This window comes from Osmerus eperlanus, chromosome 20 (assembly GCF_963692335.1).
Source record: "Osmerus eperlanus chromosome 20, fOsmEpe2.1, whole genome shotgun sequence".
NCBI lineage: Eukaryota > Metazoa > Chordata > Actinopteri > Osmeriformes > Osmeridae > Osmerus > Osmerus eperlanus.
In genome coordinates, this window is record NC_085037.1 from 5,325,066 (window position 1) to 5,351,715 (window position 26,650).

Here is a 26,650-nt window from a genome sequence, read left to right on the forward strand (position 1 = left end):
CCTTTTTTTCCACATAAGGTAGATACGGCACATGCTAAGAAACAAGGACAACATGGAAGGTTTGTGGTTGCAACTGCATAGAGAGAATGCCTGAAGGAAGCATGATAGGAGAGACTTTGATAAGGTGTGTGTCATGTCTAGGGCACACTGCAGCACTGAAGCATGCAACACAGGTCCCATCCCCATCAGGGGGTTGCAGGGAGCATCATTAATAAATATAACAAGGGCATCCAGACCAACAAGCTCGGTCTCAGGGTCAGGCTGACAGAGCCTGGAAGTCCCAGTGACGCAAGAAGCAGAAATGTTACACAGAAACTTCATCTGTAATGAAAACACTCAGGATACTCAGGATAAAAATACATACATAGCCAGATATTAGTGCATCCATGGCTTCCAAAAGTGGTGCTTTTATTCCACATAGTAAGTCATACCAAAACAAACATGTGAACAGCACATTTCAAATTAATAATTAAAAACTGTGGTAAACTAATAACTTACTTTAGATTTTGTTGTGACTGGATTAGATGGCCAAGACCGTTCCAAACTACAATTATTTAAGCACCAGACCCACAGCTGTAACCAGCACTGGCTCTGCATTGTTAACCAGCCAAAACCCAACTCAGTATAGAATATACTAAACCAATCATTGTCCATCTCTGAGCAGTGAGACTAAGCATCATAAAACTGAAAGAACCTGTTACACATGAGGGTGGTAATTCATCTCTTGCCTGCAACAGCCCCAACTCCTCAGGGCACTCAGTGACAACCACAATCTCAGTGTGTATGCCCAGAGCTCCAATTATAGTAGATAAGGGCCTACAATGTGAGGAAATTAGATTAGCTGAGGTAAGTAGTCACTGGCATCAAACGTTTTCCATTATATACATGGGGTTACAGTGGATTCCCTTCAAATTAAGAGTTATTGGATAGGCTGACATCCCTATCCCATGCTTTTCTGATATTGTGACTGGTTTCATATTTACGCATGTTGAGGGCGCCATCTATTGTCAAAATGCTGCTTAGCCTCTGCTACAAATGGTGGGAATCTTGTAAATGATTTACAGTGATCAATTGATGTTGATGACTTTCAAACTGTTTTTTCGGGAGGTGCATTCGTGTACAGCCACAAAAGGGCTTTCGTAAGACATTTTCAACGCCTGTGCGTTTTCCATACCATAATATATTTTCTTGTAGGCCTACACTAAATTAGGAATTAGGAGCGTGTGTATGACGTCATCAAGCACCTGTGGGCAGAGCTTGTATCTTGAAGCGCAGGTAACTTGGGGAAATTTGAGGAAACTGTAGTATACACCACTACCGTCTATTTTCCCATTGCGTTATGTATATAGAAAGTATGTATCCATCCACAAGAATAGCCCTATAACATATACGGAGTGTAGTTTGGGAAGCGTCCTACAACCAACTCTATGCCGTAAGTATAGTGTCAACAAAAATGGAGACAGAAAGTGACAATGACTTAGGTCGAAATTTTTTGTTTCTTTTTCTTATTATAGTAGGCTTGCGTATATAATCCGGTTCCGTGCTTTAAGAGCCTATGTGTCCAACTGTAAACGTGTAAAACGAGAGGGTATTTGACCTGAAAAGCTCATTTAGATTTAACCAACTTTCGAATTGTTTTACCAAGTGGTTTTCGGTGAGTCCACGTAGCGTAATGTCAACAAATGAGGCCATGTCAGCTTTTCAGTAACATTTAGTTTTAGGAAGTAAGATTATGTCACAGCGTAAAATTGTTTTCGACATATATGATTCAAGCATTTCGAAAAGACCTACAATTAGTCAACTAGTTAGCTTAAATTTGTTGTCGGCACCTGCTACAGTTGCATTGATGGGGTTTGGGAAATAGTCTGAGTATTTATATATATTTAGGCCCTAAGCTATTTAAAAGAGACACATAGGCCTATGTCAAATCCTACAGTTTCTTTTTAGTTGTAATTCACGGCCTAAAATGTTGAGTTTATCCCAGCACATTAGGCTACACACTACTATACATGCATACCTTGTTGGGTGACTTTGCAGGGCCCTTTAAGATGCTGTGCCATGTAGACAATGCTAACAGGTTTGGAGGGGATGATATGCCCTATCCCAAGGTGGTAGTACCTGTAGTCAACATGGTGTTATTTAGACAATACACATTGACACCAAGGTCGTTAATGGTATTGTTAAGACTGCTGTTGAGACTTACAATATTGTTTTCCTTTTACCTGCCTATTTTAGGCCTTGGACCAACTAAGCCATGCCTATCAGCAGTCAGAGACCCTTTTCAGAGCCAGATGGCTACATACATGGGGTCAGCCTCTCACGGAGCAGTAGCACCAGCCAGAAGTTGTACGAGGAGCGTTGTGTGGACCCAGTGCAGGAAACGCCACAAAGCAGGGGGGAGCAGAGCACCCACAAAGCCCATCCCAAGGATGCCAATGGGAAGGAGTCTGAGACTATTGGCTTCATCCCTGGTTCGTCAGAGCCTGCTGCTCACAGCTGTGGAATGTGTGCCTCTCCTAGCAGCTGCAGAAGTTTTGTGTGCAGCGTGCTGACCTGCGGCCTCTACAGGGTCTGCCAGCGCACCGTCCTGGCCTCGTGCCTGGCGCCCAAGGAGAGCTCCCCTGACGAGCCAGAGAAGGTCAACCTCCAGGAAATCAAGTCGGGAGGCGGGGAGTCCTCTCCCAGCAAGGAGGGCGGAAGCTGGCCAGAGGACATCCACTTCCATGGAGTCAGGGTGGACACTCTGACCCGGGAGGACTCAGACGTCACTACCAAACCCCGGGTGTACAGCGAGAGAGCGCCCAGCCCGCCGTCATTCTCGCTCGACGATGACAATTGGGGTTACAGCAATGAGGACGTTGATTCCCTCATTGCCAAGAAGCTGTTGGAGCTTTACTCAGAGTACCAGATAGAAGAGCTGGCCAAATGCACCTCCGACTCTGTGTTCCTGAAGAAGACGAGCCAGATCAACCAGCTGATCAGCGAGCTGGCAGAAGAGCACAAGCTTGAGCAACAGGATGCTGAGTGCCGATTGGTTCGTGGCATCATACGCATCAGCACACGCAAGAGCAAGAGGAGGCCCCCCTACACCAAGGCCAACAGGACCCTCTCAGACAGTGGCAATGAAACAATGAAGGACAGTGACTCGTTCTCCTTCAGCAACAACAGTAAGTTTGGCTTCCATTTCCTGAAGGTTTTATGAAATATTGTCGATTATGTTATATTCTGAGTTTGTCCTTTCACAGATGACTATAATGTCCAGATATCTGAGGAAACACGCTCAGACATTTATGCCAGGAAAATGAGGTGGAACAGTGAAGGTAAGACACCAAACTGTATTGGTTAACATATTGTTTTTAATACTAGTTTAACCATCTTAAAGTTTTTTTTCTATTTTCATTTGTTTTTAAATGCAATCAGCTCCTTTCATTTGATCAAGCTTACAGTTTCCTATATTTATGGTCAGTGAAATGCATCCTCTCACTGCAGTAACATTGAAACTCCTCCTCCAATAGTATTGTCTGTGGGTTAGTTTTTCTACTGTACGTGTTTTCATTTTACTATCGCATGTGCTGGAAATACTTTACGGAAATCACTGACTCATTGTTTGCAGAATCTCACCTGACAAATCCAGTTGTCTTATCAGGTCATACCTCAGGCTCTTCAACGACACACTCCCTAAGTCACACAGAAGTTGTTTCCTCTGGGGCCCCTCTCTTGCAGACCTATGTGAGAACATGACTTCAGTCGTGCATCTACAGCAGAACCTTGAAAGATATCAAAATCTTCAAAGATGAAAAGAATTGCACACAGTTCAGAAGCACGTGGAGCTTCTTTGGAAGATAGAGGTTTATTTTGACCAGCTATATTTTTAAAACAGTTGTGTGTCATGCCATCTGTAAATGAAGGATTATAGTGTACTCAGGGTTGTAATGTATATCTGATTCTGTCATTTTTCATTCTTGGTGAGGACAGCCTGACTAATTGGGTCAGAAAGTTGACAATATATTGTGAACTTCCATTTGCAAACTGTGTCCATCCTGGAGTGTTCACGTGTATCATGTCGCTGATTCCAAGTATATCACGTCCCTTTACCCTTGAATGAATCTGGCTGTGTGGTTGTGAAATCTGACTCTTCTCTGTAGCTTAAGTTCCATTTCTTGTTGCTCTGTACTATGCAACACAGGAGCAGGCTGGAATGTTCTAGTCTCAAAACCACAGAAAGAATGAGAAAAGGAGCCATACCTCATCCCATACTCGTAGTATGAAAGATATGGTGTGAGGATTGCTATACTTTTTGTATGCTATTTGTAAGTTGTATCATTCATTTATGTACTATAAACCCAAATGCCCATGTATTGGAAATGAGGGGACAAAACCTTTCAACATTTCCCATTTATTTTGCCAGTTGTTGATGTGTTGTAAACCTGCACGCAAGACAGAATGATTGTTATATTATATTGCTAAGTAATTCCTTCTTCAAACTATTTTTGTACGGATACACTTGCAAGAAATAATTTGCTAATAATTTGTTTGTACATAAGATATTATTGCCAAATGTTTCATAAAAGCTTTGTGATGTTACTAGTTTGTTCTGATGAAGTGGGACAGAAATTGTATATCCATTGTAATATCTGAAGAATCAGACCTGTAGTTTCCAGTCAGTCATGTGTCTTGTAAAAGTATCTTGTGTTTTCATTCGTTTTAAGCATTAGCACTAAAGTGACACAAGTAAATGAGTCACTTGAGTATGTCTCTCTCTCTTTCTGTAACTAATTTGAAGTAAAATGTACAGTCAATGTACACATAGACTTTTTGACTTTGTATATGTAGAAATGTGGATGTAAAAAAGAAGTTTGCGTTGACGTGGGTGAATTGGCCAGGCCATACTGTACTGACCACACAGAATCCCTGAACCACTGTCGGGAACATGATACCCTCTAAATATTTTATTCAGTCACAACCAAACCATATGACCAGCAGTTTAACTTAATTGCCACTTTGGGAAATAATATTCAGAGTTGGCATTTTTTAATAGTAACACTAACTCTGTGTTGCACCTGTAATTTCTTAGTGAGGTCATTATGTATTGAGGTCCACCTTTTGTTTTTACTATCTGGCTCTAATAAACAAAACTACTCACTCAATTCCATGAATGCTCTTCCCTGTGTGCACTTTCAGTTAAGCATGAAAGAACTTTTGTAGAACAAGTTTATCTTGTTCTGGCCAACGATGTAAAATATAAATAGCTGTGGGTTTATTGGAAATATATTGGTTGGATCTAATATAATTTGTATGATGCACTTTCTGTATTGTTTTTTTTCTCAGTATGATTTTGTCTAATGACAATCCTTTCCTTACAGTCCAACTCCCTCTTTGGAAGAATAAAAATGCCAGGTCATGTCAGCTTGTCTTTTGTCAAGATTGCAGCCAACGGACTATGCAATTTTCTCTAGATGCAATGTTTACATGTTTACAAATTGTTATATTTTCCCCATATCCTTATTTCATATACATATACTCTAGATTGATTTATTGGTTTAAAGAGAACACACTGGTCATCTTAAACATGTTTTCACTGTTCAGTATTTCTTTATGGTCCATTCAGCCATAAACTTCCACAAGGGAGAGATAGAATACATGTATTAAGTTTACTATGACAGCAATGTGTGTGATAGGAACTTTTTTTATTTTCTATAAAACATATACATATTTAGCTATAAAAGCCATGGTATAAAACATTCACATTTATAATTTACACACAGACATGTCTCACTCTTAAAAGTTTGTGTTCAGCTATATTCTTGTCTAATGAAAAGCATCTCATTTAACAACTCAAACAGGTCTTCCTGGCCGATGACAGGTCTGAAGAACAGTTCTGTTAGAAGGTTTTGACTGACAGTCTGTGCGGTTGAGGCTGCCAGAAGAATACGTCTAAAGCGGTCCTTTCCCCGTTGATCATTTAGGATTACCTCTTGGAGAGCTTTCTGTGCCTCTTGTTGTAGACTTTGAAGTAAAATGTACAGTCAATGTACACATAGACTTTTTGACTTCGTATATGTAGAAATGTGGATGTAAAAAAGAAGTTTGCGTTGACGTGGGTGAATTGGCCAGGCCATACTGTACTGACCACACAGAATCCCTGAACCACTGTCGGGAACATGATACCCTCTAAATATTTTATTCAGTCACAACCAAACCATATGACCAGCAGTTTAACTTAATTGCCACTTTGGGAAATAATATTCAGAGTTGGCATTTTTTAATAGTAACACTAACTCTGTGTTGCACCTGTAATTTCTTAGTGAGGTCATTATGTATTGAGGTCCACCTTTTGTTTTTACTATCTGGCTCTAATAAACAAAACTACTCACTCAATTCCATGAATGCTCTTCCCTGTGTGCACTTTCAGTTAAGCATGAAAGAACTTTTGTAAAACAAGTTTATCTTGTTCTGGCCAACGATGTAAAATATAAATAGCTGTGGGTTTATTGGAAATATATTGGTTGGATCTAATATAATTTGCATGATGCACTTTCTGTATTGTTTTTTTTCTCAGTATGATTTTGTCTAATGACAATCTTTTCCTTACAGTCCAACTCCCTCTTTGGAAGAATAAAAATGCCAGGTCATGTCAGCTTGTCTTTTGTCAAGATTGCAGCCAACGGACTATGCAATTTTCTCTAGATGCAATGTTTACATGTTTACAAATTGTTATATTTTCCCCATATCCTTATTTCATATACATATACTCTAGATTGATTTATTGGTTTAAAGAGAACACACTGGTCATCTTAAACATGTTTTCACTGTTCAGTATTTCTTTATGGTCCATTCAGCCATAAACTTCCACAAGGGGGAGATAGAATACATGTATTAAGTTTACTATGACAGCAATGTGTGTGATAGGAACTTTTTTTATTTTCTATAAAACATATACATATTTAGCTATAAAAGCCATGGTATAAAACATTCACATTTATAATTTACACACAGACATGTCTCACTCTTAAAAGTTTGTGTTCAGCTATATTCTTGTCTAATGAAAAGCATCTCATTTAACAACTCAAACAGGTCTTCCTGGCCGATGACAGGTCTGAAGAACAGTTCTGTTAGAAGGTTTTGACTGACAGTCTGTGCGGTTGAGGCTGCCAGAAGAATACGTCTAAAGCGGTCCTTTCCCCGTTGATCATTTAGGATTACCTCTTGGAGAGCTTTCTGTGCCTCTTGTTGTAGACTTTCAATAAGTGAAGAGACACCAAGTCCTTGTACATCTGCAAAGGAGATGTGAGGGTGAAAGATGACGTTAACATGTCTGTAGAACACATACATTGCCATGTAAAGTTTTACAATAAAGTTTTAGAAGCACTAGATTTCTCAGAATTGATACTGAACTGATTTTGAGTTTTTACCTGGATTAAACAACAACGTTCCCTTTAGATATGCGTATTCTTTTGGACTGAGACCCAGATCCCAGAGCTTGTCTAAGCAGCATCTGAGTTTGTGCACCCAAGCGAGGGTAGGTAGGCACCTCCTTTCATCATCCTCTTCACGACTCTGGGCCTGACCGCTGAGCAGAATCCTCCGCAGCTTGCTGGAATCTGGTAATTCAGCCACCTCGAAGACCATCCTCTCCTGGGCCAGCCCCAGAAGAAAGAGGGGAGCCCAGCAGTCCCTTAGCAGTGCTAGCTGGTCCTCTGAGGGTAACTGACTGAAAGATGGCAAACTTTTCATGAACCGCACAGTTTTGACCAGAACATCGGATGCAATTTGACAGGCACCTTCAGGGTTCTTCAGGCAAACTGCCTTCCGCTGCTCACAGTGGCAGTTGTGTGGCATGGCATAGTTGTTCAGGTTGTTGTTGTTGTTCAGGTAACTACTGTCCTTCCGGCTGAGGATACTGTATAGGATGGTGTTCGGGTGTTGATCTTGGGAACCCGAGCAATAGCAGTCTGTCTTCATCTCATCAAGAGGAAACATATTGAATTAATTAATCCAAATGGCGATGCTGCAACAAGGAACACAGACCAACCTACTCTCTGGGTCGGATAATCATGTATGGAGTGTAGCTTCAGTCACCAATTCCTATTTAAAGATTGCATCCCCTTTCTATGACAAGTCAGCCTTGACCTGGTGAAAAAAACGGAATGACCCTGGACTGCTGGCTGAGTTAGGCTTCTCCACGTGGAGGCAATAAGACACACGCTGTGACAGTCACGGTGGAAGTGAAGTGAGGCTGCTGGTGGGGTGAATGACATTTATCATGTTTACCTCAGTCGTTAACTCACAAGTCTGTACCAGGCTACCAAGGACTACCAGGGTCAATGCTCAGAGTGCCACTCTAATCTGCCACCCACATTGAATTCAGTTTACTTTACTTCACTTTACTTCACTTACTTTACTAACTTCCACATGTACATAAAATAATTGATATTTTTTAATGTTGGCATGTTTTGCTTTTGGCCAAATAACATTTAGATGTAAATACTGTATATGTGGGGTCAATATAAATACTTTAAACACTAGTATAATTTTTTCACAAATTGTATTTTTCTAAAACCCAACACAGATGTTTTTTTGTTTTTATGACAAAAATGGTGTGAATTAAAAGTAAGTACTTTTAAGCAGAACAATCAATATATTAACAACCTGTTTTATTACAGTTTATTTAAATGGTTTGATCATGCTTCCACAGGTATTTTATCTGGGTCACAGAAGCAGTGAGCTCTCGGTCAGTGACTCCTGTATCAGAGATATCACCTGCTAATCAGTAAAAATTATAATCTTATGATAATAAACATCATAAGCACTAATCTTAGTAACTTAATCTAAACATTTTTCATTTCATAACTTTAAGTTATGACATTTTTTTTTTTTTTACGGGGGGTGGGGTGGGGGTTAGTTGCTGTAGTATTTGTGTATGTAGGCCTTTGTGTCTTTTGTTAATGTAGAATGCTCTACATTATCAATCTACCATGTGAAACATTAAATAACATTATTTTACTTGTTGCAAATAGCAATGATACTGTAGCCTGTTTTGCCCATGGTCTGAATGGTCTGAGAAGTTGCACTATGTGCTTCCCTGTACATGTACAGTGAGGGGTTCACTAGGAAATTAATCTGCATATAGAATACTGCAAAACATTCTAGGCTGTAATATTCACAAATAGACTACATTTTAGTCTAGCTGTATACAACTCTAACTCTGAAGACATTAATCTGCAATATTTGGGCAATTTGCCTTGGATATAAGGCATTGAAAAGAATATATATAGTTCTTAATCTCATTAAAGACTATTATATCCGGTTATAATAAAGTCGTTTTTGCTCAATGTATTTGTACTTATTTGTGTTCTAAAATATTCTGATCATCTGTGCTCTCTTACAGTCATTGGGTGCTCTGTTTCCCAGTATTTTACGTCTCTGGTTTTACTGGCTCATCCGCTCATTTATGGCAGTTTCTTGTTGGTTTATTTGTCTGTCACTCAAAATGTAGGTCCCTGACTAGTAGTTTTGATTCGGTAGATTTTTCTTGTCTCGCAGAGTTACCAGTTACACGCTGTTTCCAGGAAGTAGTTGTCTACAACAGCGTGACTTAACATTGTGACCACCATCCCCATTTAGCTAGCTAACTGTCTGTTTAGCTTTCGTACAGTGAATATTTTGCATAACATTGAATATGGGTGATGATGAAGAAAAGTATGACGGAATGTTGCTGGTTATGGCACAACAACACGAAGGAGGGGTGCAAGAGGTAGCTAACACATTGCATAAGATAGCTAGCTAGCGCGTTTGGCTACCTAGCTAGCCAACCAACATCGCTCGCTTACAAAAACGAGGCTGACGTGCTGCATTAGCTTATCTACTGCCTAATCACATTCGATGAGGAAAGAAAATAGTTTACCGTGCTAATAATAAGTTGCGTAGACATGTTGCTCTAATATTTCTTAGAAGCAGCCTAACTAGCTAGCTACAGTAGTTAGGCTACCTTAAATCAGTGTGATTGCGTTAGCTACAATGTTTGAATTTGTACTAGCTACAAGTACGTTAACGTTATGACAACCTTTCTTTCTAGCCCTAGCCAGTATAATTAGCTAGCCAATTAGAAAGCTGGTATTGACATAAATGGGCATTGAAGGCTGGTTGGCAATGTCAAATCTGGCTTAGAATCAAACATGCCCTGGAATCAGTAGCTATGTAGCTACCTACAATAATCAATATTATCATTGAGGGATTATGAGCCTAACATTATTTCTTCTCTCAACAGTTAGTCAATACATTTTTCAGCTTCTTACGGCGAAAAACTGATTTCTTCATTGGTGGAGAGGCGGGTGCACCAGAGAAGGTGGGTCCCTTGAGCATGTTTTCACTCTTAAATAGGGAAAGAGCACCTCAACCGAAGAGTTTAATCATCACTATTTAGTTGAAGTTAACCTTTCCCCTCTTAACATCTGTCTTTCCCCTCTCAGCTGGTGAAGGAGTCCTTTGCTCACCACAGTCAGATAGCCCTAAAGGCCCAGAGAGATAAACAGTCCAAACAGGAGAAGGAGAAGGCTGAGAGGGCAGCGAAACTGGCCAAGGAAGAGGAAAAGAAGAAGAAGAAAGATGCAGATGAGCCCAAGATCCGGGAGCTGACAGATGAGGAAGCAGAGAGACTTCAGTCTGAAATTGATCAGGTACTAATGTCACTACAGTCAATCCTATGTCAGTCCATTTCTTGATTAAGGCATGTCATTGCTGGATGCTACTTTTCCGTAGAAAAAGAGAAAGCAAGAAGAACAAAAAGAAGCCCCCAAGAACAATGTGGAACCAGCTCCAGAGAAGGGAGACAAAGCGGTAAGAGAAGCTTAGCAGCAGACTCACAAGGTTTCTAAAAACATTTCTCTGGGAGGTTTCCTGTGTTGGTTGGTTTAGGTGCAGCTCTTTGGGAGTATGTGAAGCCCTCTGAGACATTGTTTGTAAAAAAAAAGGCTTTACTTTTTTTATGCTATGCTTGACCAAAACTAACTGATTCAGTTGTTTGAATAAACCCTTTTCTTTCTGCCAGTCTGATTCAGAGGGAGAGGAGGATGAGAAAGACAAGGACAAACTGAAGCCAAACTCTGGGAATGGAGCTGACCTGCCCAACTACAGGTGGACACAGAGCCTGTCTGATGTGGACGTAAGAAATCTGCTGTTCAATCATAGCCTCAACAATAATACCACACATGGTGTTCTGTCGGTGAATTGGATGGATCAGTCAGGAACAGGGCATGCCTTCACGTGTTTTGCCCCCTTTATCATCTTTCCTCAGTTGCTGGTGCCCTTTGACGTGAACTTCCGTATGAAGGGGAAGGATGTGGTGGTGGATATCCAGCGGCGCTCTCTGAAGGTGGGACTGAAGGGCCATCCTCCAGTGATCGATGGCCAGCTCTTCAACGACATCAAGGTGGAGGAGAGCTCCTGGCTGATCGAGGACGGCAAAGTCGTCACCATCCACCTGGAGAAGGTAGGGGGCCGTGGTGGAGCGGGAGACCACCTGTCTGTTCAACAAGAACCGTTTGGAACGTTGATCTTTAATTCCAAAAAATGTCTGTCTCAGATTAACAAAATGGAGTGGTGGAATAAAATCGTATCGACAGACCCGGAGCTCAACACCAAGAAAATCTGTCCGGAGAACTCAAAGGTGACCAGTTCTTAAGTGAAGAGCTATAATATCATCATATTCAAACAGAACAGACTGTGTAGAAGACTAAACCAACACTGATCTTTCTAAACCCCATTGGTTGGTCTCTGTTTTTGTCTTCCCATGTCCCTGCTGAACAGTTGTCAGACCTGGACGGAGAGACACGCAGCATGGTGGAGAAGATGATGTACGACCAGAGGCAGAAATCCATGGGCCTACCCACCTCTGAAGAGCAGAAGAAACAAGACATTCTCAAGAAGTAGGATTCCTGTCCCACATACAACTCCTGTACATCTCAATGGAGACTCATTAGTCACCCAGAATTTTTGTTTTTTTTATCTAACGTATCAGAGCAGCTACTGTATAGTGTTGTTGGTTTAACAAAGCCTTTTATGGCTCTTCCTAGAGGAAAGGTCAATGTTTCGTAAGTCTAGGCTGAACAGGGAATGTGAAAGGCGGTTACTCTGCTTCCACGGGTTTACTGTCAAGGCCAGGCCACTCTTAGATGACTGTAATAAAATACTAGGAGACGTCTGTACCAGCTTCCCAGGCTACAGACGGTTACCTCCACCACAAATAGGTCTTGCATATCAATATTGCATCATTGGTGAAATCAGGCCTGTACTTTCATGTCCTGTGCTCATAACCCACTTTTATGACTTCATGATTAGAACGGTTATTTCAATAGACAGAAGGGGATATGGAGGACGTTGCCTTTATCACTTGTGTTATTATACCAGAGGTTATTTACCCATCCTACTGGGGGTCTAGAGCCAGGCCAATGTCAGGGAACCTTTTGTTACGCAGGACTATCTGGGAAGTCTGCTTGGAAACTGTTTGAAAAACAGCAGGCACTTTAAAAAAAACGTACCTGCTAGGTGATTAGATGAACCATCTGTCCGAACCACTGTGGTTTGGGCACAGCCTTATAACGTGGAGCTTGGCAAGATGGATTCTCACGCGGTCGTGATCTCACGATTCCAACCGTCTTGCATGGTTGAATGTCAGGTTACCTTTGTTCAACTTGCAACAGCTTACAATGTGTGTCACTTCCTGTCATTAAACATCTTCAGCTTCTTTGATGACTTATACTAGGGTTAGACCTTCATTGCTGCAAGGGCACTATACATAAAGTCCATTGTAAACTGTTCTTTTTACACCCATATATTATCTTTGTAGGTGTTTTCACTTTTGTATTTCCTTGACTGACGTGTGTTTTGTATGTTTTCCAGGTTCATGGCTCAACACCCAGAGATGGACTTCTCTAAAGCCAAATTCAGCTGAGAAGCTTTACACCTGTTGGCCTAGACATCAAATCCTCCTGGGCTGCTTGTGAAATAAACTGTATGGATCCTTGTCAGAATCAACCTCAGGTGCTGATACTGCAGTCTAACGAACTCTCTTCACGCTCTCAAACTTTCTTTCCTTTGTTTCTTTCTCCACCTGCTGGCTCTGTTCTAATAGTGCATTCTGAGGTTGACAGTGTCCGTTAAGTTTTGCTTTTTGGTTACTGGAACAGAAAATTATCCGAAACGCCTATACTTGTTCTGTTGCATGTGTTCATTTAAATGTTTAAAGTAATGTTGGAATCCTTTAAAATATTAGTTGAAACCAACCCAGTGTGATTCGTGGTCATTTGGTCAAAAAAATGTTTTTATGTCAGTTAACTGGTAGAGAGATATAACAAGTTGTTAGGATGAAGTGTCAAATGACTCACTTTTATTTGTTCTCGTATAATAAAATGTTACTACCTATGAATTGAAAGTAAAGAATCCTAAAGTTGAAGGCTAGGTCAACCAGTGAAGTTCCCCGAGTCAATGACCATCCCAGTCTATTGCTTTTGGATGAAGTCCAAGACCAAGGAGTGCTGACTCGCATGTTTGAAAGCAGCAGGTGGTGTGTATGGAGTAATAACACCATGCATTAACTTCAGGCTGAGTATCCCATGGGGGCTTTGGTTACAAGTCGTATATCACATGGTGCTCGAGGACGTGTCTGCGTAAATGTCTTATCAATGATACATATCACTATTAAGGGTATTACCCTGATCAAGGTGTAGAAAAACATGCCATTGAAGTAATGGCAGATCCGAAATGTCACGTTTAATATCCCCGCTAGTCTTATAAATTCCTCATTTTGTTTTCAATTTGGTGCCACCAGGGGGCGCAAGTTGACCTCAAAATCTACTGTGGCTTTCATTGCCCCTATCATGTTTATACATGGAGTCTCACTGTTTTCTAAAACAAAGGTTGAGCACATCTGATTGGGCCTATGACTAGACCATTTACTGTAACTTATGTTTACTGTGAATGGTGTATTTGTAGTTATTGTTCACATTAGGAGGATGATCACTGTAAAGAATACTGACCCAAAATAGGAGTAGGGTGTCCATTGAAGCAGTACAGTAGGTTACAGTCCAGCTACAAGTTTGGTTTAAACGTGATATTCACCACACCATTAGGAAGGACAATGACAGACAATGGTTTCTATGTATCACATATGTCTGATGTTTTTCCCTTACAGTGTCATTATCAGCATGGGTGTTAATCAACATGTCATTATTAAGGGGAGAGACACAAGCTTTCTCACATAGGCCACACTAGACTTCTTGCATCTCGGCTAAATGTTACTTCAGTAAGGGCAGACTAGTTTGTTTACAAGTCTTTTCTACTTGGTGCTACTGCCTACTGCTAAGTTGTCTGGTTCTGTCAGGATGGTGAGAGTGTCACCATCTTGCTGGTGGCTGTTAGGGGACATACATTAGCTTATGCTAGCTAGCAAGTGTTCCAGATGCGTGAAATTGCACATGTATATCTTAAAAACCTTGCGATAATCTGTTCTGCCTTAATGAAGTTGCCTTTTCCCTGAGAGAAATACCTGACTTCAATTCTAGGATGTGTCTGAATGATAACCTTTCTACCTTTGCAGTTATGCAATTAATCTTCAGCAGTGCCTTCTGACCATTCAGGGGTTTGTGCGTTTTGTTTCTTGTCATAGGGATTTATGAAGGCTCAGAAAGCCCAGATGGTCAGTTGCTTTTGAACACTGACAGTGGAAGACCTTTTTATTTCAAGCATCAGAATTATTACATGGATCACCACCTCCCAGTCACCGGTGTCTCTTGTTCCAGAATCAGGCCTCTGAGTTCTCTTTCTTCCACGGCTGGACCCTGGGGATGGGTTGGGCGGGCGGGTGACCAGCAGAGGTTGAGAGCAGTGGGAGAGGTAGAGTCTGCTCAGCTGAGAGCAATGTCTCACCCAGGTATGAGAATTTCTTCATTAGCGAAGACACACAGACATCAGAGGACGGGGTTGGGGTGGGTTGATGGGCAAGGGGGGTGGAGGGGGGGGGGGTCTGCAAACACACCGCCCCCACCGCTCCGCTGACTAGCTTTTCCAGACTTGACGACTTGTTTTTGGCGACGGACTCTCATAAATCACCCAGAAGGCCTTGCTCTGTGACTCACCATCATAATCGTACTGTTTGCGGAGGCCGCTTCGCCCTCTCTCCTCCACAGCCCGCTTGGCGAAATATTCCTGGAAACGCAGGAATATGTGAGAGGGCGCTCGGCCAAGGAGGAGGATCTACCCTGACCAATAACTGAGCAATACATCTACTGTTTCCCAACCTGGCAAATGGCAATCAATAGACACCCATACATCCCCATGTTACTGTATCATGTTCATCTGGCCATGATGTGAAACACCTGTATGGAGCACTGAGTGGGAGATGTACCCCAGCAAGATGACCCACTGGATAACCTGGCCTCCTTCTCGTTGTGGCTTTCTTGTCCATGTAGCACAATAACGATTATGCCACACATCAATTAGCTCCACTGTTTGGAGTCCACATGCCCTCCCTTGCCACCTGGGTGCTGGCCACACTCTGCAGAGCGTATTTGGAACACACACTTCCAGGGGAGGGGATGTGGACGGGGGACGGGGGGGCAAAGCCAATCTCTGTCTCTCAATTAACGAGGACCAACAGAGGCGGCAGGCCGTAGTGCGCTGAGCGGCCCTCCCTCTGTGTGCTCAGCTCTGCAGACGGACAACGGCTGCAGTCACCGGGCGACTCGCTCCACGCACACCCCCGGAGCGGAGCTGGAGGAGATGGCCTCGGCACAGCAGGGCCTGTTTATCCCTCCAGACTAAGCAAAGACCAGCATGTGCAACCCAATCAGCAAACATCCTCCTCGGCTAATCTGAGGTGTCCTCCCTAAACAGTCTCACGCACATGCCCACGGACACACACCATCCTACACACACACGCTCGGAAGCAGATACACACTGACAGTCTCTCTTCCTCGTATCTTTCTTCCGAACACACACACACACATGGACAATACATTTGGGGGCGTTCGCTGACTTTTTGATTGCAAACCCAGTGTCTGCTTCTCATTGGTTTTGAAACTAGTCGTATTCCTGTGTGAAAGCCAGATCTCCTCGTGGCAGCCGTTAAAGCAGGTATTCTGAGACCAGCCATTTCATGGGGGACCTTTGCTCTGGAGTTGAGCACACAGAGCTGCTGTCATCGGCCCTGCCAGCTGCGTGTCACATTGGCCCTTCAGTACTGTTTGCCAGTGGCCCTGTGACCCTGCTGCCTTCATTTGCGCCCTGGTGTGGACCACTCAATCACTGTCCTGCGACAGCAGCTCTCTGGGGCTATCACACACCGCTCCTCTGACGTCACCTGGATACAGCAACACATCTCCACACTGGAGGCCAACACAACATGGAGGGCCTGCCGTCCGGTGCAATTGGATCTTTCATAGATTGCAGTTGTCGTGGTGTTGCTGTTGTTATTGTGTTGTGACGTTACACCGTTTTTTCGAAACAAATGAACGTTATGTAAAGAACTGGTAATCCTCACTTCTACACAGAACATGTTTGTACATTTGGGAAGGTGGAGGTTTGGAACTGTTATTGGTTTTAATTCTCTCCCTAGCGCTAGGTGGTCTGGCATGTCAGCATCTTGGCATTTTGGGTTCATATACCTTTTGTTTAATGACATGGAATTCCGAATGTGTTAGCCGTGTGTCACACCGCTCTGCAGATTGTAACAAAGGAGTGCCAGCTATGGAAACGCTCACATGGAGGCCTCCACCTGCACACTTCTCGCACTCCCTTACATTTCAATTACACAAGTCAAGAGGCCGGATTCGCTTAGCATAGCAGTGTTGGCTTTCTTATTTTTAGAAAGTTCAATATAGCAACACCAAATGTTTATTGAATTTCAGTGTAGCGATAGCAAAACCTGTATGCCGCTAGATTTTTCTTTTGTCCTAGCAGGACCATAGTGGGAGCATAGCTTGATGTGGCGTGACCATTTTTGTCTAAAACAGCACCAATGTTGTGAATTTAAAACCCCAGACTTGTATGTCAAACAATATTTATTTTGTATTTTGTCTTCATGCCAATCCAGTTTTTTTCATGTTCAAATTTGATTTCAGCCTTGCTTAGAAAGAAAAGGACCAATCAAAACCATATTTCAGAAAAAAAAGAATGTTTAATTTATTATTAAAATGACATAAATAAAACTCACAATGAGTCAAAATACAAATAGATAGATATGTACATGTGTTTTTGCGGAGGGAACTGGAAGGACACAGTGCTTCGGAGCTACATCTCATGTACATGCTGTGCTTTCCCCTGGGCAACTGTGTGAAAGTACAAGGCACTTCTTTCTCTCCTTCAGACCAAGAAAAGCACACATTGACATTGGAAGCAAAAAAGGCACATTTGTATGGCTAACAATCAAAATTGACGTTAATTTATTCTATATACACACATATAAACATTTTTATGTTAGGACAACTGATTACTTCTTCTTATTTACCTTATAATAATAACACACCTCATGGCAATAACCAATAATACAGTAAAGATTGGCCTCTTTGGTCAGTTTTTAAGGGGCTGCTTCATATTCCTGTTGGCTGGAATGATTGTGGTGATCAACCTGAACATGGCACATGTCTGAGGATTATTGCCATATGCCAGCGTATGATTGTCAAATTATGGTAGAAACATAGCTGTGCTGGATAACTTGAGTCCTCACACTACATAAGACACACACACACAGTTTGATCAGGATCTAATGGACCACCCCTGATAGTCTTTCACTTCAAATTGCACCTTTAGGGGAGTAGACTACTTCTGGAACAACAAAAGACCCACTGCATTCTAAGACCTCAGACTGTCCTAAAACCATAGACTTTTGCATGTTGCCATTAAACTTGAATGGGGTTTGGATTAAGACTCTAATTTCTTAGTACAGTCTCAGGTCTTAAAATAACCTAATGGAATGGTATAAACCCAGAGCCAGTGGGAGCTTGTTTCTCTGTAGTATGAGAGGTCTGTGCCTTGTCCGAGCTCCAGTCCACAAGGTGGGTCGCTGCTGTTCCTGTGCCCTCATTGTTCCTGAACTACCCGGCACTCAGCTGGGGAGGAGAGGGTGGATGACGTGGAGGACGTTTGGAGGAAGATGGGCCGGCCGTTCTTAGTAGCTCTGAGCCACGGGGGCCCAGGACGCGGTGAGTCTAGCGATGGAGCTCTCGAACTGGGCGTCTCCAACTCCCACCTCGGTCAGGCTGGGGTCGTACATGGAGGAAGGCGAGGAGACGGGCAGCGAGGAGGTCAGACCCGTGTAGGAGGAGCCTCGCAGGAACTGGGAGGTCAGCCCGCCAGCGATGGAACCGGAGGCGGAGCCTGAGGGGGTGAGGGTGGTTCCAGCCACTGACCATAGGCTGGGATACTGGCTGTGGGCGGAGAGAGGAACACAAGGGTTAGACTTGCACTGAGACACATTAAATGTTTACAATAGAGGCAGCTTCTCAGGAAAAAAGCATGTAAAGCGGTCCTGGTCCATCCCAAGTGTTTATCTCTAACAGTGAGCAGGTGATGCTTACCTGGTGTTGGAGGTGGAGTTAGTGGTATGCGCCAGTGTGCCCATACCAGTGGAGTTGGGGATCTGAAGCGCTGACCAGCTGTCATGGGTGGGTAGAGTCCCCGAGGAGTTGTCCATGTAGTTGTCTACACAAACAGCAAAGTCAGATCAACCATTAGCAATCCATTTCAAATCCACTGGATTGATTCGAGCACCCTCCCAGGTGTTCCCTGATTGGCTAGATGACGCGTCAATGGAATGGAGGAGAGCCTTACTTGTGCCAGTGCTGCGGTGGGGGTAGTGGGAGGGGTAGGGTGCGGCCCTGTGGCTCCTGAGGCTGGAGTAGCGTTCACAGTAGGAGCCGGAGGAGTGGCCCGGGGTCCCGCTGAACTGAGGGGGGCTGCTGCTGGGGCAGATAGGCCCGTTGCCTGGCAGGAACCAACCACCAACTAGAGGGAGAGGGGGGGGGGAGGGGGGTCAAAGATGTGTTCTGGTTCTGTCTTGTCTAACACACACATTTGGTACAAAATGTAATAGTGTCAAATAACTTGCTCTTGATTGACAAAGATGGACGTGTTTGGGTTGTGTGGGAACTCACGTTGTGAGTATCCTGACTGTTGACCATCTCCACTGTGGTCTGGCACATCCTTATGGTCACTCCTGCAATAACAAAAACAAGCTTTAGCATCAGCATCGAGATGATACTTGCTGCATTATTGTTATCTCACATGCATGAGAAGGGTTCTTTCTTACCTCTCTTTGGCATCCAGGAAAGCTTTGGCGAAAGGGTTGTGTTTGATCTTCAGAGCAGTGATCTACAGGAAAGGAATATGATTCATGTCACTTAAGTTTCTTAATAATCTCACTATATATCCACTGGTTAGAGGATGGGGTTTCTCAGTGCTACTTACCTCTTCGTTCTGGTAAGCGGTAACAGCAATGAACTGTGTCTCAGGAAATGATTGACTGCTGATCATTTTCTGAATCCCTCCAACCTTCACAATGTGTATCCTCGGTTCATATTTGTGCAGGGAATTCAGCATGATCTTGGAAAGAAATGTTTTTGAAAATGTTAAACACTGACACTGTAGACACTAAATTATGTCATGTTATAGCATTGGTGAACTTCTTGTTCACCAAAATCCCCTTGGGTGTTCTTTAAGAAAGTATAACTTTGAAATGCAGAACTTGAGTTGCTAATGTGTTGAGCGAGGCAATCCACCCAACTACCAAGTTGATTTGATTAGGCTATTGATTTGAATCATGTATTTGATTTCACAGATTTCAAATAACAACAAAGCGAAGGCCTCACCTGTCCTCCTCCGTTGAGTTTGTTGGATAGTTTGACTTTGCTGAAGGAGACAGGCGCTTTCATCCAGTGCGCACCGAAGTTTGGGGAGTCGGGATGTATGTATACGCAACTAGGGCTCTGAGGTTCGGGCTTGCCCCCGGGAACCCACTCGCCGTTCACGTATTTCCAGCGGTTGTTATCTGCCGCTACGAAATCCAAGAGGACAGAATACATGGCATTGGGGTCCAATCCGGTAACGCTTGCTCTTAGCACTGGAAACATCCGCCTGAAGACAAAATGAATGAGACTATTAATTCGACTATCAATCGTTAATGACCAAAACATACATAAAGCTGAGAATTAAAAACAAGTATCATCAGTAGGGTGCTACACTGTGAAGACTAGGCCTTGTATTCATTTTGGGCCTTAATAAAATAATAGGCATTGTAATTAGTCTTTCTATCTTCCAGTAGTCTACATAGCCTAGCTATTCAGATAAATGCAGCTTGTTTGGGAACGGTTGAATAAACTGTGACCAATTTAGCCAGTTTAACAGATTTAAATCCACCTAGAAACTATGACACGGTTTGGATTATTTATATTCAGAATTTAATCTGTGAAATTTGACTAATCAGTGGGCCTCGTCTAGGCCTTTACATGTTTGTTACATATTGAAAAGCCCGTGCGAGAAATCATTCATACCTTCCAGTCTTGGTGACAATCATTTCGTTTGTTAGTTCTTTAAACTTGGTCCATAACTCTGCATCTTCCAGTCCGAGTTTAATATCCCTCTCGGAAGCGTCCCCCTTCTCACTGCCCTTCTGAAATTCGCTTTCAACGGCGCTAAGGAGATGGTCCAGTCGCTGGTCTGGGTTTGAAGAAGTCATATTTCCGATTAGGAGGAATTTGTTAAGAGGTCCGCAGAAGATTCTATGGGGTCACTGACTTGCAATGAGTTTCTGACAGTGAAATAAGTCCTACTGATTTCGGCCCCCGAGGCTTTATTATTTAAGGGACCCCAGGGACCACATGGGGATGGTGGGCGTACCATTTTCATAGCAAACCACGCCCGCATTGCCAATCTCATTTCGGACGTCTCCAGCACAGAGGCCTGTAGGCCCTAAAGGCCTGTAGAATAGGCACAGCATAACTACGACAACCAGCAATTAAATGTCATACTAGCTCAGATTTGGACTTATAGTTTACACCAGATGTATAGGCCTATATTTTTTTATTTTATTAATTGTTATATCTCTGGCATACCATTAGATCTATCTGTAACAATAAAACAATAAATACAGGCTTTACAGATAACTTTAAAAAGTCTAGGCCCTATGTTTATTAAAATAGATCAATCAAATTTCCAGAAATATCCGAGCGTAATTGCACATAGGCTTGTCGTTCATGTGGTTATATTGGACTAATTTTGTATGAATTCATAATGTAGGTTTTTATGCCCGTGGTTTAACCTCAATTTCGCTTTAAATTGTACAAAGAGTTAGGCCTGTAACACAGAGTATTAATGAACATGTAGGCCTAGATTTGTTGAGGGAGGGGACATTGATTTACCCTTTTTCAAGGCTATGCTTAAAAACAAAAGAAGGGAAGAGACAGTGCCCGCACGGTGCCTTTGAACTCGGTTGTATATTTGCGAATAATGCTAATCTTTTGTTGTCCCAAATACACACGTGAGAAATCGTGTGTTTACTGCGGACCGGCCATTAGCTAGCAACAATTGAGGCGTCTCATGTTCCTGTACTTGGCCAAGTGTGGATGGCGACGAGGTGATGCGCGAATTTGCGTAATGGAGCCGCCTGTCTCCCCTTGAAGTAGGCCTAGTCTGCTGAACATAGATTCACTGTCTCAAATATTCCGAATGATTGATTTACACTCAACAAATAATAGCCTATAGGTAGAAGACAATTTGTCAAGGGGCAGAACGAGGAGAGTAGCCTACCTTTATTTATTCAACTGATAAAAACATTTTGTAATTGGTTGTGATACAAATGTAGGCCTATAATTTGTTTGAATTATGTTAAAAAGGAATGCCCATTAATATTTTAATCAAAATATTGTAACAATCAACTTTTTTTCCGCAGGTGTAATTGTAATACTGTCTCCAGGTACTTCAATGGTGTTCCAGCATGCAGGCCTTCTGTAATTGACCCTGAACAAGGCTGAATTAGGGGTCCTGTCTGCCCTTGTTTCCAGTATGCTCTGTCTCAGCGTCTGTGATGTACTTGGAATTGAGTGAAGGCTTTGGAGCGTGACTCCCGTTTACTACGCCACTTCCTCTTGCTCTACAGAGGCCATAAATGTAAAGGGGTTCTCTCACACCTCTCCATCCCATATCATTCAGAGGCTTCTTCCTTCATTTCTTCTAGTTTGGAGCCTGAGAGTGTGTGTTGTACCAGCTACATGACTGTCCCCCATCCAGAGGCTCTGTCTCCACTCCTTACTCCCCCCAACAGACACACGCACATGTGGAGGCACATGTGCACACGCACACATACCAATACAAGCCAACTGACACACAGGCACATAGACACAAACGTGGGCACACACATGTGCACACACACACAAAACAAAAGACAACTGTCTTATCCACCAAACAAAACTAAAACAATTTCGATACAATTTCAATAGGTTTAAGTAATGAAGATAGTGCTTAGGCTACTAATACGATTTAGTTCCAAGTAGAATTGTTTTTATTTAATGACAAGTTGAACTATGCATATTGAACTACTTTCACATACTCCTTTCTTAATGAAAGTAGTATGTTTACGGTGCTAAACATCTTATTATACCCTGTCATGATTTTGCTCTTGGTGACGTGAGGGTTAAGCGATCCAGCCTCTCTCTGGCATCAGCACACAGTCACCTAGGTGAGAAATATTACAGAGGCCTGGTGCTTTACAAAGAGACAGTTATAAGACGATGCATATTTTCCAGCGGACTTCGCTGGCCTAAATAAGTAAACGGGGAGGTGGATGAGTCAGCCCTGGGAAGAAGAAACTACCCAGACGTGGGCACACACACACACACACACACAGACTCACACACACACCGACACAATCACATACACACACACACACTTTTGTTGTGTGGCTAGTGGCCTATTCACTGCAAAAAAAAAGATCACTTCAGTATTGGACTAAAACAGAGCTGAAGACAAAGTGAATTTAATCAGGGCACAGTTTTTTTCACATACAGACAGAAAGCCTCATGGCCATAGTCTGTCTCTTTCAGATATCCCGGGATATTTAAATAATTATGGAAAAGAATGTTTCGATTCCCAACAACATCATTTGTTTCAGAAGCAGTCCTTGCTCCCTCTAAAGAAAGAGTCTTGGGGTTTTAGTATATCTATGTACCAATTATTCCTAAAACGGTTCAAGGAAGGAACTGAGTTTGGTTTCTATTGCAGTGACAGTATTGTATTTTAATGCTACTTTATTAGTGCTACTGTAACCGGGAGACTGTGTGAAAGAGTGTAGGTGAGGACAGATAGGACATGAGAGAGAACTACCAATAGTCACTTCCCTAAACCCTCCTACTGCCCCCCCCCCTCCCACACACACACTGCCCCAACTCCCCCTCTGATGTGGATTGAGCCTCCAGATGCGTCTGTCACTTTTGCGTTTCCACTTCAAGTTCAGGAAATCTAAACTTTCCTCTTCTAATCACCCGTCCCTTTGAAAGGGATAAAAAGAATTAGTGGGGACAGTAATTGCCCCACCCCCCCTCGTGTAGGTGCCCTAGTGTGGGCTTGGGGACCTTTGGCATGGTAATGCAGAAGGCTCAGCTTTGACACTCGGGCTGATGAACATTATCCTGCAGAGGAGGCGTCTGTCTCTAGGCATTCTGCAAGGAGGAGAAGGTGTTGCTGCTTGGGACTGCTAAGTGTGGCAGGTCTACAGGTAGACATTAGTAGGCTACTCAACATGGCCTCCATGATTTAATACGTCTGTTTTGCCAAAACATTGAGACTCCTTAGAATCCTTCGGTGATTATTTACATTTACAATGCATTTGTTTCGTTTCTATTAACAAACACGTACAGTCTCCCTTTCTGGTTCTGTGTCGCTCTCTCTCCCTGGTTCTGCCTCTCTCTCTCTCTCTCTCTCTCTCTCTCTCTCTCTCTCTCAATTCTCCATATCTGTCTCCCTGGTTCTCTTAATCTTTTTCTGGTTCTCTGGTTCTCCCTCTCCCTGGCTCTCTGTATTTCTCTTATCTAAAAGGTGTTAGGAGCAGCAGATCAGGTTGCCAGGGTGACAACTGACTGATTTACAGTGTGTTTAAATCCTGGGTCTGTGGGAGAAGTCAAGGATTTCTTATGTGCTCAGTAGATCAGCTATTGCATTACTAGCTGTTTATGTATTTTGTTTTATTATTCATTAATATGCATTCCTATTTTAACCTATACTATCTTCTGATGACAGACACAGGTCGATGATGTCACCTGATTGAATAACCCACACCTGTGGGTGTGGGCTGTTATCTTGGTTTTTCCCTTTCTAAAATAAATTCTGTCCTCTGACCTTCATGCCTCAGAGTAACTTTGCTAGTACCACAGTGTGTCCGAACTTTGTTTGTTAAACACTCTCTCCAATCAGATGGTTGTGAAATACTTAGAAACACTGAACCTAAACTGATGTTCTAATGTACTCACACTGTTGTAGTGGAGAAGAAGCAAACTTTCTTCCACCGGTCGCCTGGCAACTACTGTGTTTTCCATCATTGTTTGCATTTCAAGTCAAAGTACCTGTTTTGAAATGCCTCACCTCAAAACATTAATAAAGGGAAGGATCGGCAAGTGTCAAGCTGTCATTTTCCAGACATCCAGAGTTCTCTGTGTATTCAAGTCAGGTCAGATCAGTTAGTCCGTCTTTTCCTGTTTTTTTTTCTTCTACTGGTATTGGTGTTGCCTGGGGTAAATATGTGCAGCTGAGGTCAGCAGACACCAGTGTGTGAGAAAACACGGATAAATCTCCTCACTCCAGCCCCCAGCTGGGACATCACACACACACGTACACACACACACACTCACACACACATATGCACACACAAACACTAGGATCTCTACCTTTGGTCATTTAGATGATTTTAACAAATGGATTGGCAGTCAAATTGCATCAGACAGCACATCTTTATTTCGTGTGGTGATTGTCTATTTCATATATTTTGAACCTTGTCTGTGGTATAAGCTTAGGGCAGTGCTACTGTATGGACTGACGAAACACAGGGAAGTGTGTTCCATCAGTAAGCGTAATCAAACCTGAGGCAGTCGCGATGGCTGCAGGGATCTTATTTACACAGAGAGACGTGTGATATCAGAGTGTGTGACTCCTCGCCCTCCCCCTGCCGCATCACTTCCTCTCTGTGTATGCACAATTACAATGAGATGTTCACACGATATGGTGTCAGGCCCTCGTCCCTGAATAGTGAAGATGGGGCCTCAGCATCGACAGTTCAGTACAAATAACTAATAACAGTTTGACTTATCTGGTAATCTTTGTCATCTATTCTCCTTCTTTGCCGTCTACATTGTCCATCATAGGCACATTTCTTTCGTTTGAGGTATACTTAAATTCACATTTGAACAATGTAGCAGTTTAAAGAACCGTGTGCTACAATTGATCATACATGGTAGTCATTTCCTCACATCCTCCTGGTCCTTCCCAGGTAGGAGCCTCTCTCCCTGGGTATGGGAGTCAGGTGGCTGAGCGGTTAGGGAATCGGGCTAGTAATCTGAAGGTTGCCAGTTCGATTCCCGGCCGTGCCAAATGACGTTGTGTCCTTGGGCAAGGCACTTCACCCTACTTGCCTCGGGGGGAATGTCCCTGTACTTACTGTAAGTCGCTCTGGATAAGAGCGTCTGCTAAATGACAAAATGTAATGTAAATGTAATGTAATGTATGCAGTCTGGCTAGACTAGGCCATGCCGATGCCCTAGCATCTGCATGAGGAGCCAGGCTAGCAGTAGGGGCCAAGATGGAGGAGATTAGAGACAGGAGGCCAGGATATAAGAGACTACATGCATGAGCCAGGCTAGAGGCAGGAGCCAGGCTAGAGGCAGGGGCCAGGCTAGAGGCAGGAGCAAGGCTTGAGGGGACTACAGGCAGGAGCAAGGCTAGAGGCAGGGGCCAGGCTAGAGGAAACTAGAGGCAGGAGCCAGGCTAGGCAGGAGCAGGGGGCCAGCTGACCGTAAAAATGGGGTAAACAAAGGGGGCTGGGCCGGAGCAGGGAGGGGGGGGAGGGCTTTTACGGCCTTCCCACGCCAGCAGCAGCAGCGGCTCTCTGAGAAGTGTTACCTGGAAAAAGACTCCCCCCAACCCTAACCTCCACCTACCCCCCAAATCCCCCTACCCTCTTTACCCCTGCCACCGGGACACAGCCAATCTGAGGCCAGTGATGCAGCCCAGGTGTACAAACACTAAACTCAGGCCCAGATCAAAGGCTCTCATTAAAGGACAATAGATACAGCCCCCTAATCCTGCAGCTTTACCACTGTGGAGGGCCACCCCTTTCCACTATTGGGCCCTGCACCTATCAGAGCGCCCCCTTCTGTCCACTGTCAGAATCCAAACTGCCCTTGGTGGAGGGTACGTCCTTGGGCCTCATTGCTACTGTTCGACATGTTTGACATTTCACTTTGACATGGTATCAGCTCAGCCCAGACATAAGGTTCCACGTTACTGATGCTTGACACTAGAGATGTTCCATCTCCACCACACAGACTTACGCCACGGGTAAACACATATTCACTTCTATTAATATGATAAACATAACCCAGTTGTCCATATAAACATT

General features: G+C 43.1%; 4 protein-coding genes across 6 annotated transcripts; 2 read left to right on the plus strand and 2 right to left on the minus strand.

The window, feature by feature from the left end:
* Window positions 1-1,146: 1,146 nt before the first annotated feature.
* Window positions 1,147-5,401, plus strand: kdf1b (keratinocyte differentiation factor 1b). 3 transcript variants are annotated; one of them, XM_062486892.1, is made up of 4 exons: window positions 1,147-1,275; window positions 2,236-3,167; window positions 3,246-3,320; window positions 3,614-5,401. In XM_062486892.1, the coding sequence occupies exons 2-4, from the start codon at window positions 2,255-2,257 to the stop codon at window positions 3,739-3,741; spliced, it is 1,116 nt and encodes a 371-aa protein (XP_062342876.1). In that variant the 5' UTR covers window positions 1,147-1,275; window positions 2,236-2,254; the 3' UTR covers window positions 3,742-5,401. The 3 variants fall into 3 exon arrangements, with proteins under 3 accessions (XP_062342876.1, XP_062342875.1, XP_062342878.1); XM_062486891.1 differs by lacking the exon at window positions 1,147-1,275 and adding an exon at window positions 1,282-1,432; XM_062486894.1 differs by lacking the exon at window positions 1,147-1,275 and adding an exon at window positions 1,282-1,432 and having other exon boundaries at window positions 3,647-5,401.
* A 1,419-nt stretch (window positions 5,402-6,820) lies between these two features.
* On the minus strand, window positions 6,821-9,285 carry nr0b2b (nuclear receptor subfamily 0, group B, member 2b). The gene is made up of 2 exons (XM_062486895.1): window positions 7,413-9,285; window positions 6,821-7,274 (listed from the first exon to the last, which is right to left on the minus strand). The coding sequence occupies exons 1-2, from the start codon at window positions 7,978-7,980 to the stop codon at window positions 7,024-7,026; spliced, it is 819 nt and encodes a 272-aa protein (XP_062342879.1). The 5' UTR covers window positions 7,981-9,285; the 3' UTR covers window positions 6,821-7,023.
* A 255-nt stretch (window positions 9,286-9,540) lies between these two features.
* Window positions 9,541-13,280, plus strand: nudc (nudC nuclear distribution protein). The gene is made up of 9 exons (XM_062445851.1): window positions 9,541-9,754; window positions 10,268-10,345; window positions 10,470-10,676; window positions 10,759-10,836; window positions 11,048-11,161; window positions 11,294-11,488; window positions 11,582-11,665; window positions 11,806-11,924; window positions 12,898-13,280. The coding sequence occupies exons 1-9, from the start codon at window positions 9,680-9,682 to the stop codon at window positions 12,947-12,949; spliced, it is 1,002 nt and encodes a 333-aa protein (XP_062301835.1). The 5' UTR covers window positions 9,541-9,679; the 3' UTR covers window positions 12,950-13,280.
* A 3,920-nt stretch (window positions 13,281-17,200) lies between these two features.
* tbxta (T-box transcription factor Ta) lies at window positions 17,201-20,805 on the minus strand. Its single transcript, XM_062487046.1, has 8 exons — window positions 20,541-20,805; window positions 19,860-20,124; window positions 19,459-19,593; window positions 19,301-19,362; window positions 19,146-19,207; window positions 18,823-18,996; window positions 18,570-18,693; window positions 17,201-18,419 (listed from the first exon to the last, which is right to left on the minus strand). The coding sequence occupies exons 1-8, from the start codon at window positions 20,723-20,725 to the stop codon at window positions 18,161-18,163; spliced, it is 1,266 nt and encodes a 421-aa protein (XP_062343030.1). The 5' UTR covers window positions 20,726-20,805; the 3' UTR covers window positions 17,201-18,160.
* Between the last annotated feature and the right edge of the window lie 5,845 nt (window positions 20,806-26,650).

Coding starts and splice junctions, on each gene's coding strand:
- kdf1b (XM_062486892.1), top strand. CDS start 2,255: ATGCCTATCAGCAGTCAGAGACCCTTTTCAGAGCCAGATGGCTACATA. Junction 3,168..3,245: donor GTTCTCCTTCAGCAACAACA/GTAAGTTTGGCT, acceptor GTCCTTTCACAG/ATGACTATAATGTCCAGATA. Junction 3,321..3,613: donor AATGAGGTGGAACAGTGAAG/GTAAGACACCAA, acceptor CATTGTTTGCAG/AATCTCACCTGACAAATCCA.
- nr0b2b (XM_062486895.1), bottom strand. CDS start 7,980: ATGTTTCCTCTTGATGAGATGAAGACAGACTGCTATTGCTCGGGTTCC. Junction 7,275..7,412: donor AACGTTGTTGTTTAATCCAG/GTAAAAACTCAA, acceptor TCTCCTTTGCAG/ATGTACAAGGACTTGGTGTC.
- nudc (XM_062445851.1), top strand. CDS start 9,680: ATGGGTGATGATGAAGAAAAGTATGACGGAATGTTGCTGGTTATGGCA. Junction 10,837..11,047: donor CAGAGAAGGGAGACAAAGCG/GTAAGAGAAGCT, acceptor TCTTTCTGCCAG/TCTGATTCAGAGGGAGAGGA. Junction 11,162..11,293: donor AGAGCCTGTCTGATGTGGAC/GTAAGAAATCTG, acceptor ATCTTTCCTCAG/TTGCTGGTGCCCTTTGACGT.
- tbxta (XM_062487046.1), bottom strand. CDS start 20,725: ATGACTTCTTCAAACCCAGACCAGCGACTGGACCATCTCCTTAGCGCC. Junction 19,594..19,859: donor AACTCAACGGAGGAGGACAG/GTGAGGCCTTCG, acceptor TTTCTTTCCAAG/ATCATGCTGAATTCCCTGCA. Junction 19,208..19,300: donor TTCCTGGATGCCAAAGAGAG/GTAAGAAAGAAC, acceptor TTGTTATTGCAG/GAGTGACCATAAGGATGTGC.